The sequence below is a fragment of the Triturus cristatus genome, chromosome 2_2, assembly GCF_964204655.1.
Source record: "Triturus cristatus chromosome 2_2, aTriCri1.1, whole genome shotgun sequence".
Lineage (NCBI taxonomy): Eukaryota > Metazoa > Chordata > Amphibia > Caudata > Salamandridae > Triturus > Triturus cristatus.
The window spans coordinates 360,070,708-360,088,123 of record NC_140582.1 but is presented as its reverse complement, the minus strand read 5'-3'; the positions used below and the strand labels follow the sequence as shown (position 1 = coordinate 360,088,123).

The 17,416-nt window shown below is 39.1% G+C and overlaps 1 protein-coding gene across 27 annotated transcripts in view; it reads left to right on the top strand.

The window, feature by feature from the left end:
- Positions 1-17,416, top strand: part of CAMK2D (calcium/calmodulin dependent protein kinase II delta) — a 708,539-nt gene that overhangs the window by 470,697 nt on the left and 220,426 nt on the right. For all 27 annotated transcript variants that reach the window (XM_085641469.1, XM_085641477.1, XM_085641470.1 and 24 more), the window contains exons 10-12: positions 1,554-1,676; positions 2,824-2,907; positions 13,542-13,584. In XM_085641469.1, coding sequence (XP_085497595.1) covers positions 1,554-1,676; positions 2,824-2,907; positions 13,542-13,584 — 250 coding nt within the window. The remainder of the gene's footprint in view (positions 1-1,553; positions 1,677-2,823; positions 2,908-13,541; positions 13,585-17,416) is intronic.

Below are 17,416 nucleotides of genomic sequence, written 5' to 3'. Positions count from 1 at the left end.
TTCTAACGGAGCCTTCATGAAATTTCTAGAAGGAGCCCAGTGTCCACCATCCTCTCAGATGTCTGGATCTCTACCCTCTAGCCACAGGAATGCAGGCAAAACCCTTCCACAGCCTGGATAGGCTGTCCTGTTCCTCCTCCTTCTTGTGCCATGCTTAACCAGGGGCATCCAAAATGGATCTCTATGTACCCAGTACTCAAACTCATACAACAGAGAATTTTACCAGAAAACATGTGACGTGCATGAACTGTACACATACACACACCTGACATCCACACAGATTGTCTGCCCAGGTTCGCAGCAGAACTTTATAAATAAGGGATTGATAAATGGCACTCGTTTACGTAGAAAAAGGGCCTTGTTACACTATAAATGTAAAAACTGCCAAAACCACTTTATTTCATAACAGGGAAAGGGACTGTAGTCCACAGCCTAGATTGAGGGTATGCTTGGTTTTCCTCTTCCAGGTCATAGAGCAGGTTCTGCTTCTTCCATTGTCACGGGCAGGCTTTGGAATCTGTGCACTTGCTACATTACTGTGATGCCAGGGTCGAAATAAGTCAGAATACCAGTTTCAAATGCAACCAGACACCGCCAGCAGGGATACACACACCAGTTTACCATGCACTGGAGCGTTATTTGTTGCCATTTTAATAAATATATTAAAAGGTAAGTCCTGTAGATGGCTTGAGTGATCTAATCTTTAAGATTACTTGATCTCCATGGGACCAAAAACATACCTAACAGTTTGTTTTATTGGGGTCATGAGAACGATTAGAAAACCATGCACAAATAAAAGAATATCAAAGCCAGATTTCAAACAATTTATGCAAATATTAAACATTGTAAGGTGTTCAACTAGCATAAAAAGCAAAGTGGCAGTGCTGTGTGTCTCGAGCATTGTATAGTGCGTAAACAAATACACCCAGTAAAAACCTAAAACTAATGGCTGCCACAATGCAATGACAAATAAATCCAGAGTTAAAGTATACGTGAAAAATGCTGCCCCATGTTGGCAAGCTCTTTTTCAATAGTTATTTATTGCGAACAGCCATAAGTAAAAAAAAAAAAAAAGAAAAAGTTTGACATTTCAGCTCCTTAAATGAACATTATTTTATTGGGGTCTATGACATTTGAACATAGTACCCTTAAATGTAGACTGGAAATTCAGTTTCTTGAGATTTATTATAGGTTCTGGTTGAACACTTTTACATTCATTAGCACAGTTCTGTATTTGTGTGCGAGCGTGCAGCTTGTTATAACATGAACTCACAACATCACCCAAAGTCATTTATTTTTGAATGTACAAAATTGGAAGATCTGGGGCCCCAAAAATCTGTTTGCTTTCAGTAATAAGTTCTAAAATATTTTAAATTAATATTTAATGTGGTAAATATTGAGGTTTGCTTGTAGCATAATTCAATAGCTTGTCATCTGGTGCAAGATAATCGCATTTTTTTATCCCAATAGTAAAACGTGCATATCCTACATTAAGATAGAAATATGGTACATTCATTAAACTGTATTTTTTTTTAATTTATTGAATATTTTAGTTTCCATCTCCAGAGTGGGATACAGTGACTCCTGAAGCCAAAGACCTTATCAATAAAATGCTCACAATCAATCCCGCCAAACGGATTTGTGCATCGGAAGCACTCAAACATCCATGGATCTGTGTAAGTAATTCCATTTTACACTATATACAATTTTAATTTGTAGCTCCTTAATGTATTCTGTAGTATTTTAGCAAAGAATTTAGAAAAATCTGGGCATATAACAATAGGAAAGCATTCCATATACTTCCACATGGTATTTAGAATTTCAGTAATAGAGAAGGTATATAAGGTTTGTATTAAAAAAGTGATAGAGCGGTCATGTCATCCGAGGGGAACGACTAATGTTCTGGGAGTGGTGGTAAAGGAGCAAGAGAGTGGGCATGTATTCCGTGGGGGGCTGATGGGAACCCCACCATGCTTACCTTATGTTGGGAGGATTCACAGGAGGCAGGTGCTCTTGTGCATAGCAGGATGCCTTCACCTCAGCCTAGGGAGATGTACCTTGGTACCATGAATGTTGGCTCAATGCTGCCAATATTATCCTAGATGAAATCATGTCCATTGATTTGTTGTTTTCTGAATATGGTAGTTGCATGACCCCATTCATTCTTTCCTTGCTGTTTGTTTTTGCACCCAAGTATTTTCAGACACATTCCACCAGTGTGACACCATTGAATTCTCATGATTACCTTTACAGTGCTTCTGATGCTCCATTTGTGCTCGAGCTCCTATAGAATAGGCTGTTAGGTGGAGTGGACGGAGGCTACACACCTGCTTGTTAATTTGTCTGTTACCTGTCATCTATACAAATTTTTTTACTAAATGATGCATTGTTAGATTTTAATATCAAGGCATGGGAATGTGTGGTTTCAAAAAGTAGTCACATTGTTTATTTGAGTCATTGGAGTTGAGAAGTGAAATGGATACACCTTGTCTTAAGAGGGTCTACTCAACAATTGCACCCGCTTCGTCTAAACCAGTAATCAAAATGGAAAAGAGGGTTATTCCACAAGTTGTGTGGGGCCCAGTTAAATGGCATACAAGTGTTTATTTGAATATTGAATTGGTTGCAGATGCTACCAAAATGTTTTAATTGTTGCGAACATGCTACAAAGTCTGTACCTTATTATTTTCATTTTTCCATTGTGCAAAATCTGCTTTCTCTCTGAGTAAACACATTGTTTTGAAACAGCAGTTATAAACCTATTGAATGTAAGATACTGGTAAATTATTTATTTGCCTAAAAATGTTTTTTTTTCCTTTGCAGCAACGCTCTACTGTGGCTTCCATGATGCACAGACAGGAGACGGTAGACTGCTTGAAGAAATTCAACGCTAGGAGGAAACTAAAGGTAGGAGAAAGAAATGTGCAAGAGCATCCACCTTTTAATGTATGTTCTGAGCCCATATGAAAGCAGCTTTGCCTAGAAAACTACCTTTTACAAATTTTCTCTTTATATATATATATATATATTTTTTTTGGTATGCAATTCAAGAATGTATCTGAATTTCAGAGTGCAGCACGTTACGAGCAAAGTTCCTATTTATGCCTATTACAAGCTTCGAACAATGAGGAACCCTTTCAAAGATAAGTGCTCTAAATCTAATAACCTCACATTGCGGCAGTATCAAACATTTACAAACTTAAAGGAATGGTACTGCAGCCTCTTTTCATGTGATATCATCTGAAAAGAACCATGGTGCCTCGTTTTGGTTGTCCATTCTTTCATGTTTGAGTACACAGCAGAAAGATATTCTCTTCGGATTTCTGGCTTCGTGTTTTTAAGGTACTCCACATAGTCTTACTTTCCCTGATGCTTCTGCATCTACATTTCCCCAGCTGCTGTCAACGACATCCTGCTCAATCCCACTTGCTCGTGCCGATTACCACACAGTCTTTTTTTTTATCTCCTGATCTCTGCATTGTAACACGGTTTCCCTAGATGTAAGAGCGTTATTCTTTCTCTACAGGGTAAAACGACATCTTCGTTAAGAAAAAAATGCACCGTTGCAATGTGGTGCGACTCTTCCTAGTATGGACTTGAATGTTAGATTCCTGAGAGTATGTCTGGAAACATATTACCGAAGCAGTGTTTCAGGTGCACACTTGGGAGTTTGTTTAATGTCATAAAAGGGTAAAAGTGCACTCAAGCTGGGGTGCCTCATCCATTACTCACCTGACTTACCACCCTCTTCCATGGTAATCTCAAAACCAAGTGTAGTCTATAGATTGGCAGAATGGAACAGGATCTTGACCCCCCACCATCTTCTGTTCATATCATATTCCTAACATTCTAGTATTGCTGAATAGAGATTGTTAGCCAGCACTACACATATATATAATCTCATACGTATTATATTGAAGATGGCGGTCATTTATAAAGTATTGGCAGGAACCCAATAGTTTTTTCTTTATTTTCAAAATGAAAATCCCGTACTAGGACGTTTTAAAATAAAAAATAAAAGAATGTTTGCCGCCGACCCCACCGTGGGAGTCTTCTCCCACGGTGAGGGTGCATTATTCCTTTTTAGCTGTTCCTTATCTACAGCGTTTGCCGATCGGTGATGGTCAGTAAAAATAAAATAGCTATATACCCTCCCATCCTAATTGGGAGTGCAGACATATAGCCATTTCTCTCATGACCCTTACTCCGTTGGGCCATGTGAGAGGTTTGGCTACAACAGTGACAGAGCAGTCACTGCCATAGCCAAACCTATTGTCCGCCCTCCTCTAAATCAGGTGGGTGGACCATTATCGTTGCAGTAAGTGTACTCCATAATTGTTACAATGAAGTATGCTTACCACCAATATAAATTGGGCCCTTAGTACTGTTGTAGCACTACTGGACCCATTTTATTTACAAACCCTTTATCTTCTAGCCCTACACTTCAGGGTCAAGTCAATGAAACTTTATTCGGATCAATAATAATCCATAAAAGCACAGTAAATCAAATAAGCGTTGCAAAATACACAGTATGATGCTATTTACAAGTAAAAACAACAGACCATACAAATTTTAAGACCTTGTTAATCGAGCACGAACCACAGTTTTTAAGAAAGAGCTCACACGAAAGACAAGTTCATGTTCGTCCAGGGTCAAAATCATCGAAAATGCAAGTTCCAGGCTAATTGGTTTTAATTTTTTAAAATACGGGGTTAAAAACCATTTAATATACTTGATATAAAATTTACAGAAAAATAAAAAGTGTAAAATTGTTTGCTTGCTCCGACAGTCACAAGGACATGGCTCAACACATTGATCATTATAATTCCATAAGGGAAAACTAAGAGCATATTTAATGGTACCTGCCCTAAGACGGAATATAAGGCCACGCTCCCAGTCACTCATTGGGAGAGTTAAATAACTGGGTGTAGGGTAAGTTAAAAGATTGCGAGCTAGATATCTAGAAACGCTAGGTTTCAAAGACTCCCTCGCTGCCCTTTCGGCACTGAACAACATATAAAGTGCTTTTTTAAGTTCACATTTAGATGGAAGTGTAGTGGTGGTGGGTTTTAAGAAAACATTTTGGGAGTTCACGCTGTGAAGTGCACTCAGCACCCCTGAAAGCCAGGGGATAGCCATGCCCTTATCACAACGTAAACAATCCTCAATAATGTCCCTGGTCAATTTGGCGGCAGGATTTTTCCAAATCGCCAGCCAAAAATGGGCAGGGCGGGCACGAATAATATCCCCTATAAAATGCAACCCCAATTCCTTATGGCATATCTAGTGTGGGGAGGAAATGGGGGCACAGAGGAGCCTCCTGCAGAATCTGTTTTCCTCGGCAATTATATGAGAACATCTAGCAGTTCCCCAAACCTCAGCACCGTATGTGGCAACCGGGACGCATTGGGCTTTGTATATTTTTAAAATAGCAGCCAGCGCACCGGTCGTCTTGGGGCGGGGGAGGCTCAGGATTGAGTTAATGGCCTTTGAGAACTTACCCCTGGAGTGGGCAATATGCCCACTCCAGGAGTTGCTCGCAGCAAAGACCACTCCCAAATACGGGAAGCTGCTAGTTGACCCCAGTCTCTCTGTCCCCACAACAATGCTACCAATATGTCGTTTCTTTGGGCCACATGACATTACAAAGGATTTTTTAAAATTGGTCTTTAGGTCTAGGGAGTCCATATGGTCAACAAAGCCATTCACTAAAGTGCGTAGGGCGTTAGGGGTGCAGCTCATAAGGACTGCATCATCTGCATATAGCAGGGCGGGGAGACGGTTACCGTTTATTATCGGGACATCGCCAGTTAGGGAGACCAAATGTTTGTGTAGGCCATTGATATAAATGATAAATAAAAGAGGGGCTAGAACACAGCCCTGTCTAACCCCTCTATTAACTCTTACCATCTCAATTACCTCATCCCCATGGCCAATCCTGACACAAGCCTTCAAATCTTATGCAAATAGGCCAGGAAGTGAACCATGGATTCGTCCGGACCATATTTCAATAAGGCCCTCCAAAGCAGCGACCTGTTGACAAGGTCGAAGGTAGTAGATAAATCCATAAAAGCAAGGTAAATTGGGCATTTACGTGCAACGGTGTATTTGCCCAAAATATGGTTGAGATTGAGGCACTGCTCTGCAGTGCCAACCTTATTACGAAAACCCAGCTGGCAACTCTCCAAAATGTGGTTATCCTCGGCCCATGTTAGGATTTTATTATACAATACTCTGCCTAAAATTTTTAAGGTGTTATCGATAAGGGAGATTGGCCTATAACATGGTGGTTGGGACCGATCGCCCTTCTTAAAAATAGGCACTATTATACTCGATGACCAAGTTAGTGGCGGTGGAGAGGTGAAAGTTAAATTTTTAAAAACGTTCAACAAGAGAGGGGCCCATAAGTCAGGGTGGGCTTTAATAATGTCAATGGGAAGGCCGTCTGAGCCTGGGGCTTTTTTCCCCGAGCTCTGTGCGATGGCCTCTTCCACCTCAGATAATGATATGTCTACCCATGGAGAGTTGTTAAATATTGGAGTAGCCGTCGATGAGGATGGGACCGCATAAATCTTAGAAAAATGGTCCACCCGGGCAGCTCCGGGAATGGTACAATCCATTGAGGTCAAGCTGACCTGAGCAGCGCAGATCTTTAACCGCAGCCCAAAAGATATCCCCCCTTCCACGGGCAGCGGTTTGCGCTAACACCTCCCAGCGCTCCTCGAGGATCTCCTCCTTCCTTCTACTAATGGCCAGTTTATATCGAGTCTTCAGGTTCATTTACTTGGTCAGAACTCACACAACAGAGAGACTATCTAAAAAAGGGGTTATTCTGTTTACCAAACTGGGGAGCAGGATGAAACACAAAATTATCTACCTACCCTCAAAGTGGTAGAGTGTTTTACATGTAACCCTACCAAACACTAGATATGGGAAGACAAAACATGTCTTAGTACTGCCCTCACACACTTAACAGTGTCATGCTTCATCATTGGGTCGCATCATACATCCAGGTGCAGACCAACACACTGAATGGAGCGCAACATTTTTTGTAAAGATATGAAGAGTAGTGGTGAGGGTAAAGTGCAATAAAGAAAGACACAACGAAACACAAGTGTAACTCAAGTCAAAAGGAAAACCAATCTTCCCCTTGAAGAAGGGACCAAGAGAGGTGCAGATACATATATTTAAAACTACCTAGCGGTTAACTCACAATTTTTTATTCTTTGTTAGCCTCTGGCAGGATTAAAACCAACAATATGGGGTATTAAGGGAAGGTAACGGCCCTTCTATCCCCACTGCAAATACCAACATGTTTCTGCCAGCTTTTTTTTTTTTTTTTTGCGCCTAACCAGGTCGCTCTGGCATTCGTCAGGGTGTTGGTCCCTATTTTCTGGTCTTTACCCCTATTCGGGTGTTTATTACCTTATTACTTTGTGTGTTATGCACTGCCCCAACGTCGCTCTTTCTGGAATTTCCAAGAGGAATCAAATTTAAGAGTTTACGAATATTATTCTAAACCCGGGACCTTGGGGGATGGTGCTCTTGTCGTCACACTTACTCCAAAGAGACACTGTCTCCGATGTCCCCACAAACGTCCTCCGGGAGCGGAGAATAACCCCTTTTTTAGATAGGCTTTCTCTGTTGTGTGAGTTCTGAATATTGGTAAGGGAGTCAGAGAAGACTCAACCCCTTGTCTCTTCTATTTTGTGATTTTTCATTTACTTGGTCCTCAGATGGATCTTGCTCTGTGTCTTTAGGGGTAACATATAGGGGATCCAATTCAGTTATCAAATAAGGACCAGGATTGGGTAATTGACCTACAAACTCGTAATTAGAAATTATATATATTGCTCTGGAAACGAAGTTATGCAAATACAGTATCATCACAGCTAGACCAAATCTCCTGAAGAAATTAAGTCAAACTAAGATCATGCAAGCCAATAATTCAGCTAAAGCTATGCAGAATAATACATTTAGTATCTGCTGCTCAGAGATCTCTCTATTAGAATTCCCATCCCTCATTAATATCCCAATTGGAATGCACAGTCCATTATTGGAGACAAATCATGGAGAGAGGGAAACCGGATTTAGTTAAGTTTATCAAAATTCTTAAGGAGTGAATACATCAATCCCACGCATTTGAGAGTGCAGAATAATCAAATCAATTTCTTTAATTGCCATTACCAAAGCTCTGGAAAAGTTTAGGAAGGATCATGAACCATAACAGCTCAAAAGTACTCTCTCATGAGGGAAAGATGTCTTGGAATAGCATACACAGCGTATGCATCAGCTAAAGGAAAAGGAATCTTAAGGAATTTCCAAAACGTAAACAGAAGTGAATGTCTCGGTCCGCAAGAAGGAACACACACATCTCCTTTCCGTCACCTTCAATGTATAATGTGTAATCCTCAAGTTTCCGGTGTGACACCTCCTGGGTCACCTCATCTGGTCTAACCACAGCCGCGGTCGGTAGTAGGAGTTCCTGCAGGGCGGTGACGTGGGGAGGGGGAGGGGCAGGGTGGGGGTTAGTAAACTATGGATTACAGAGGTTTACAGGTAAGTAAACAGATAAATTAATAAAACGAATTTCGTTGTGTGCACTGCATCCCCAAATGCGATGCAGTGCACGCAACGAAATACGTTTTATTAATTTATATGTTTACTTACCTGTAAACCTCCGTAATCCATAGTTTACTAACCCCCACCCTGCCCCTCCCCCTCCCCACGTCATCGCCCTGCAGGAACTCCTACTACCGACCGCGGCTGTCTAACCACTCAGTCTATTGGTCAGTTCATATAGGGTGATTGCCATTCAGCATAATGAAGACACAAATTATAGCAAAAAGGTGGTGATCATTGCGCAAGCTGTTGATCCATCTAGTTTGTATAACTTCAAAACAATAGTCTGTTTGCAAAATCACCTACGTTAGTTCAAGAGAGCAGTTTCTCACCAGATGGTCCCAAAGTAGTGAAATTGTTGCAAGCGGTTCCCGTATGCGAATAAGAACTCTCCCAATGAGACCTAGTTTACTTTCACATTGTAACTTTAAGGAGCCATTCCATGAGAACAGAATCAAGCAAGTAAGGAAAATGTAGGCATAAATTGAATTTGACTCATAAGACCTGGAATATAAAATAATTAAAAATATACTTTTCATAACTTTGATTCTATATATTTCTTTTAACTTATTTGGACTCATAACGCATTTTAATTTCATTGTATTTAACACATGTAAATATGATCTATTACTGCATTTCAAAAGCACCAATGTGTAAAATGACTTGAAAGCATAAATTATCTTTTCGAGTAATTCACATTAGTAAATGTATGAAGATTAGTCCCTAAACGTTTCAGAGCATTTTATTTTAGTATAGTCACACAGCACCTTGCTTTCCTCTTTCACTTGTTGCACAATTTCACATATGCAAATATAGAGTTTAGAATGAGTCCTAAATGACACAAATAATATCCTCTAATTCACATTACTCTCATTAGTGCTTCATACCACATGAATTTATCACTTAACATTATCTCTATTACAGTTTGAAAAGATTAACCAATAATAGTTAAGAGTATGACCTATGTTATTCAATTGACCAATTCTCCAATTTACTCTAGTCTGCATGCTTTTAGGATGCAGTAACTAAGTCTTCAAGATTTTCTCATGTTTTCTGTAATGTATAGTTAGCACAGTTTGTGACCTTTTGTCATCTTTTCTCTGAAATGTGTCATAATTAGATTTTTTAAGTTTCAGCGCTCATGTCCATCATCTCTTTGAGTTTGCTTTGTTCGCCCTAAGTTGAAAAGGTATGCCCAGACTTGGGTCCCCTACTCACTTTGCCACTGGATTCATGCTAGCCTGGCTGATGAGGGGTGTTTCCCCGAAACCAGTCCCAAGATGCTTGTTTCCGGTCCAGAGAAGACTTGGCTTGGCAGTTCGAACTGGACTTTTCCCATGAGGCACAGGGTCAAGACTGATTTGCCTATAGTTGGGTCTGAACTGGGGTGGTGAAGTGATCTAAAAAACGATAACGGAGTCAACCCAGATCTGTGACTGGGGGTGAGTGTCAGAAAAGTTTCAGTGCTCCATCATCTTTGTATTTGCTATAATCCGTTTTATGTGCCAGTAAAAAGGTTAAGCAGGTTATCTGCTTCAACAATACCAAAACAAATCCCAAGCTCCCTACCTATGTTTCAACAGTCACTGAAGGTAAAGGAATAATCTTACCTGAATATCTGGAGATGAAGGGTCCGTCCTTGCTGGTATTTTTGTGCCTTTTCTTTTAGTCCACCTAACCTGATCTTGTTCTTACCACTAGCAAATCACTCCTTCGCCAATTGTCATCCGGAGAGCTGTCCCCATCACCAGGCAATTAGGGACATTCATGCACCTTTCTCAAAATGAATGGCTGTGCAGTCGGGGGCTTCTCCAATGTCTTTTCTTGTAACTGATGGTACTACAATAAACGTGCTTGATCACGCTTTTAAATCAAAGTAACATTTTAATTAATGTCTAATTGCAGTGGGAAACGATTGGGCGTGGCTGTTGACGTTTTTCATTGTGCCATTTAAAAAACTAAAGGCTCAAATTAAACAGGTTCCCTATGACTAGGCTGGCACAGAGAAAACACTCTGGAAAACACACAAACCAGCCACCATCTACACGAAATCGCATATTTCAGAAATGATTGCACCAGTGATTCCCTCTTACAATAGAGTTCTGCTTGAGTACGATGGCACACCAAGTATTTGCACATTCAATCACTTATTTGTATTCTGGTCGAGGAATATCATAAAATAATTAATGACATTTTAAAAATTACGAAATTCTAAAAAGTGCGATTTCTTCCTACATAATAAGACTCTTTGGAACATCAGTTTTGTTTTTTTACATCTACTGCCCTGAGCAAAAATATTCCTCTCAAACATTCCACTGTTCTGTAAACTATCCTCTTAAATAAAATTATTAATAACAGGATTGCCTTTTCTTCTTTTCTTTAAATATGCACTTTGATTGCATATTTGGCACACTGCTAATGTGTCCATACTGGTTGTCAAATATTCATTCTCCACGGATGCTTTGACTTAGTTTAGTACAGGACTTCACTGTGCAAGCTCTTAAATTCAGCATATAAAAAGAAAATTACTGCAGCTCAAAATGTAAATAGTGTTTTTTTTTGTTTTTTCTTCCTATTTGCTCACCCTAACCTGCTAACTCCATCCAATTGGCTTCAACACTAAACTTCTTTATGGAGCTCATTATTGATTGGTTGTTGCATTTATAAAGGTACCCTTCAAAACAGTGACCCGGCTTTTAACTTCATGTGCTCTGAGCACTTTTTTATTTGCTTTTATAACTAATCCGGTTCCTCAAAAAAGACAAAAAAACACGGCGTTCTGAGATATAGAGTTGGCAAAATTACACTACTCTCTTCTTGTAGAAACAAAAGAGGGGGCTTGATACACAGGAGGCTCTATCAGCGTTTTTATTGGAAATGATGCCTGATAGAAGCTTTTTGCATTTACAGCATCACATGGCAGTCCGAATTTGAGAGAAAATAGGGGATATTTAGCTAAACCTTGTGTGAAGAAGTCCGCTGTGTATACCTAGGCACCAGAGTGTATTTTAAACTGTTTCTAGAGAAATCTCATTAAATGTAATGCATGCCTTAACTTGCGCACATTTAAGTGCTTCTGAAAGATAGGCATTTGTTCAGAAAAATGTACAACCTTTATAATCCTCCTTCGCTTACTTAGCTGATGACTTCCTACTGAGTTCTTGCCATCTCACCGCATGGTTGAAATTAATTCTCCATCTTTTTCAGTGTAATCCCTATCATCTTCTGATATTTATTCCAGTTTTGCAAATTGTCTGCTTTGCCTGTTTCTCAGTTTCTACTCATTAGATCGGTTAACCTGGCAAATATATTCCTCAATTACTTTAATGCTTTTGTTAAAATAACAAAAAAAGTTGTGTTTGTTTATTGTACTCTGATTCACACTGTCTCTTTTGAGAGCCCTGGTTGGAAGGGCTTTGGAACCCAAAATTAAGCACCACAAAACTAATATTTAAGTGTTCAAACTGAGGAATATATATAGGAGGCGGACAGGGGTGATACAGAATAGTAGTAGGAGCCCAGAGAGGTCGGGGAAAAGTGAAAGTAGCAATTGCTCTGGGAAATCTTGGAAGAGTATTGTATTGAAGTAGGAAATTCAATGTTTGATATGTGTATTTGGATGAGTTTGCTTGCTTTTTTTTATGCCTGGGACGTAGGCAACCAATTCCCTGGGGAGTTTGTTTCAGTTCACATTGGCTCAATCAGTACAATGCCTGTTAACAATGTGAGTCTCAGGAGTACCCTCAGTCAACATCGATCAGTTCCCAAAACACATTAGTTACTGATTACAAGTCTAATCGTGCACATTAGGGTGCACTTTACATTGTATGTACATTATTTAGTTGTGCGTTGAGATTAAAGTACCTTTTCTTCTCAAGTAAAAGCAATGGCTGTGCAGGGATTTATTGGCTTGTTCTGAATTAATGATTGGCTTCTGTGTGGCTCCCCAAACAGTCTCCCTGAGTTAATGCCGTTTAGTAGCACCAGTCTCTCAAAGTGAGGGCCCAGATCATCTAGTATGGAATCAAGGAGGAGGTAGGACCAGCTGTAAGGAAACACAAGGTCCCTGTAACAAATCCTGTTTCGTAGTTTGCTAGGTGAAGCTTTGCATTTTTTGGCATGTCTTTTTACCAATGAAAAAATGAAGTGGAAGTGAAAAATCCCATATATAATTTTAGCAAAACCAAAAATCGCTTGATTCGCAAAGCTGTGAGTTCATCATAGGTGTGCAAATCTATGCATTCGAAAGAGAAAGATCTCCTACGATCATAATTGTCCAACTATGGTGAAATGTCACTGGCAAAGTAAATGTTGGTAAGTTTACTGTCATTCTACAGAAGCCATCCCCAAGACCTAGTAGCTTTGTGGGCATTTGTGTATCAAGTTCATATAGTTTTATCATCATGAGACTGTCTGCAAAATTTCACCTTGCAAGAGTAAATGGGGTTCCTCATTCACAATGGAAAAGGAACGCTGCCATTTTTAGAAGTGTAGGAGAAGGGATTTCTTCATGGGGAAACATATTTCCACTTGCTTGAAGAAATGGAAAGTTATATGTAGAAATGACTGTTTTATTTCTGTATATGCAAATATCTGCCTGCTGGCAATCGAAATTCTGCATACATTAATGATAGTAATGTTTCTACACCTGGAAATTGAAAGGTCGCTGTTTCTATTCTAGAATGCTCTGAGTTGCTATAACTTTTTTCTCTATCTATGCATCCTATGGGAGTAATTTACCATGTTTTCACCCATTGCTTCGTGCATCAGGTTTACTGTGGCCCGTTTATTAAATGTACCAGTTATAAGATATGGCAATAGTCACTCTGCTTATTTTTTTTTTCATGAAGTTGTTTCTCACTGCTTTTTCCGTTACAATGTAAAAGAGTCTAATTTCCGATTAACAATTTGCCTTACAGGGGGCTATTTTGACAACCATGCTGGCGACTAGAAATTTCTCAGGTATGTCTTCCTCCTAAATGCATTTCAATTGTGTTGTTGTCTGACGATTTTGAGTATAAAATGAATTGCTATAAAAAGAGAATTTACTGCAAGACATAAGATCGCTTGCTGTACTAAGATGTGCTTGTTTTTGCTTCATGTCAAACTTATCATCTAATTCATGAACGAGCAGATTCAGGCAGAGGAAACTTCCTGAAGAGACACTGAAGTTGTTACTTTATCATATGTGACCTGTTTGATTTCTATTATCAAGTTCCCTTAGACCCTTCATGGAGGCTACTCATTTTTTTGAAGGGTTCTTTGATATTCCTTAATAAATAAATCCAGCCCTGTTTTTTTTTTTTTTTTTTGGAAAGGTTATCTCATGGTTTATAACCTTCAAAAAATGTGTTCCAGGGCTCTTGTTCCATAAGCGTAAAATGTTAACTGACAGTATTTTCCAGCAGGTATGAGTAATTTATGTCTTACATTTTTCACCCTTACAGTGTTTTCGCTTTCTCTGGCATCCTGATGTTAGACCATAAATTGCCATTTTCTGCACTTTTCAGTAACTGGTTTTCTGCTGTACAGTGCTGAAAGCAGTGTCTTGCAGTTGTTCCAGTACATATAAGGGGCTCTTATCATTAAAGTAGCACTGCAAAACCACATGTAAGACAGCCTGTGTATGGGAATTGGCTAAGGCATTTGTAACGCCTCAAGCAGATGCCTTTTTAATGGTTTTCTCTCCTGTGAAATGAGAATGTTTTTGGCCATAGCCAAAAAAATCAAATTCTGAAAAAGGGCGATGGTTTCCACAGTTTTACTCCTTGGGTCTTCATTTATGAGCTATTACACCAATAAGCCTTGAGATAGACACACAGGCCTGCAAGCTATCGGTTGGCTGCTATTGCTAAATCTATATCCTAGCATGTCTAGAAAACATTCTATAGATTTTTCGCTTTCTATGGGAGTCTAATGTATTGATCTTCCACAATGATGTCAAGGTCCAGTATTGTGGAAACATATTCAGGTGCTGTATTAAGTGACGGTTGGACTAACAACTAACCAATTGAGTAAGTATGTCTGTGCCTTCACAATGATGGTTCTGGATGGCTACTCCAACACATGTCACATGAAAACATTTACAGTATTTTTATCAGTCACATTTTAGTTTGATGTGAATCTGCCAGATGACTAAATGTAATGAAGGATGCAATGCTCCTGGCCTTGGCTATTATTTTACAAATTGTTTTCACCTGTATCAGCTTAGTTAAATCAGTTGTGGAGAACCAAGACACAAACTCCCAGAATGCTTTTGATTTCAGCTAAAGCACAGGACTGGAGCACTGCATTCCTGGATCACATAGAGACATCTGGTAACTGTGTATGGTGGACTTCCTCAAGTGCCGTTTTTTTTATACATCGCCTATGATCATAGGCCTGGTTGCTAAACATTAACCATAGCACCCCCATATTCTTCTCCTTAAACTACTTCATGTTGAAACCAAGTGTTTCTGATTAGAAGGGTGCTTTTTCAATTCCTCAGTTTTTTTGTTACACAGAGAATACCTCCGATGCATTATTGTCAAAGCTCATAATTTGCCCCTATGGGTGCCCAAGTGTTCAGGAAAGTCAACTTGGATTGAGTGCTCTGTACGCATCAATTGTCTTCTCGTGATCAGTCTCCAGTTCATTGCTACATGAACATCCCTCTCTCTAACATCAATCACGCTAACTTGAAATCCACAAGCAAAACAAATCCCTATGACAGCCTACTATATTATTTATAAAAAAATAAAATAAAAATAAACCTGGACGAGCGAATAGGTTTTCCTAGAACCTACGTCTCTTGGAACATCAAATAGAGCAGTCCTTGTTAGTACATTTCAGATTTCTGTTTTCAGTTCTCAAGTCATTATCTTTCATTGCCGTGCATGCGTTCTGATACTTTCTCCATAATGACGTGGTGGTTAAAGTGTTTTCATTTTGTTTTCTTTTTCTTCCTTTTATGTGGAATGTGTTTCATGGGAGGTAAGGTCCGTAGCTCTTGGAAGAGACCACTGTGTGCTTCTCCCAAGCACTTGCCATTGTTTTCCATTGAACTCTCAGCTCTGTCCACTAACCCCACTGCTCCTTTCTCTGCTTGCCTCTCTATTAATAACCACCTTGGGGTTGCTATACTACGCATTGCCTTCTGGCTTCAGAGATCACTTGGATGCAAGGCAAATGTTTTCCTGTCACCCTAATTAAACTAATTTGTTCACTTTGCTGCTGCTTGCTGCATATGTGGGTGTGGAGAGGCGATGACACGCTTTTAAAGGGCACGCAATCGTTATATGAATAACATCTGTGAAAATGAGAAATTAATAAATTTTGAAATCAAATTGAGGAAAACAGATTTGCTCCCACATATCACCTTGTAGTGCAATGTTAGCCATTCAGAATTAAATAAACATATCGGACTTAGCAAATCGCAGACAGATCATTTTTCTGAAAAAAATGAAAATGAAGCCCAATAAACCTTCAGAAATATTGTAGCTCAAAGGCATCTGAGCTTACATTTGAGCGTGTACATGCGGCCATTCTGTCTAGAATTGCCAATTAAATATAAAGGTTTCCATACCAAATATAGATAAGGGTCCAGGTATTTAGACACATTTGCAGCCCCTTGTACTCCCATCAAGTGACCAGTGGTAGCTGTTTGTATTAAATAGCCCACAGAATTCAATATTTACATACGACCCTCTTGGTCTCTACTAAATCTGATTTTGATTTTATTTTTTGTCAATCTATTTTTGAGTGTAGCTTATGTACCCGCCAAAAGCAGTGCTCTTGATGAAAATAATCTCTCATTGTCCTATAAACTGTAGCCAGGACTCTAGCTATAAAGTTTGCCAAGTAAAAGGAATGTAGTTGCAACTACTGAGATGGTCAGACTGATTTCATCCCAAACACTTGTGGCAGCCAGAGTTAGTGGCCTTTGTTTTAATTCCGTAACCTGACCACAGAACATTGTAGTAAAACGTGCAATGAAAATTCATATTTTTTGTAATTACTGAACTTAAGATAGTCTTACAGGACCTCATTCATGTTAGCTATTACTCTTCAATTTCACACGCCAACATGAAGTCCCTCAAATGGTGGCTTGCAAACAATACTGCAAGGGCTGCAAGTGAACCTTTACTTAGCTCTTTTTTGGGAGGATCCGATGTGTTTTTCGAACTCATAACTCACATTTGCCAGTTAAATGAGAAACTTTTTAGTAGTTTTTTTAGGGCAAGTGAGCAATAGAGAGTTATGAAGATTGAGATTAAAGAACAGTAAAAGGACACAATTTTGTGAAAGACAAATTACCACAAAAAATATAAAGAATGCATGCAAACCTAATACATTATTTTAACTATATTTAAATTTAAATTGGAGGGCGTATCTGAATAGGATGTAAATAGAAGCCAAGCTGGTACCACAACAGTGAATTCACATAGCGTGAAGACGATCATGATTAAAAATCCACTAATGCCTTTAAACTTTTTCAGACACCCCAAACGAGGAAAAATAGGTATATCAAAAGCTTGATTTTTGAAAATGAGTCAAATAGGTTATTAGACTAGATGAAAATAACAACTTACTTGTTCTAAACAAAAGCTAAAAATAAAGAAAGCACATGATTGGAGTCGTATGATTGTTTTTTTTTTTTTTATATTCACAAATTACCCTTTCAGAAATGTTGAATCCTGTGTTAAATACAGTATTCATGTTCATGTCTTATCATAGTCTCTTTAACACCTCATAGTGCGAGCTGCAGCGAAAGCCTATTAAATTCTGCAAGACAGTACTAGGAATGCCCTTTTGT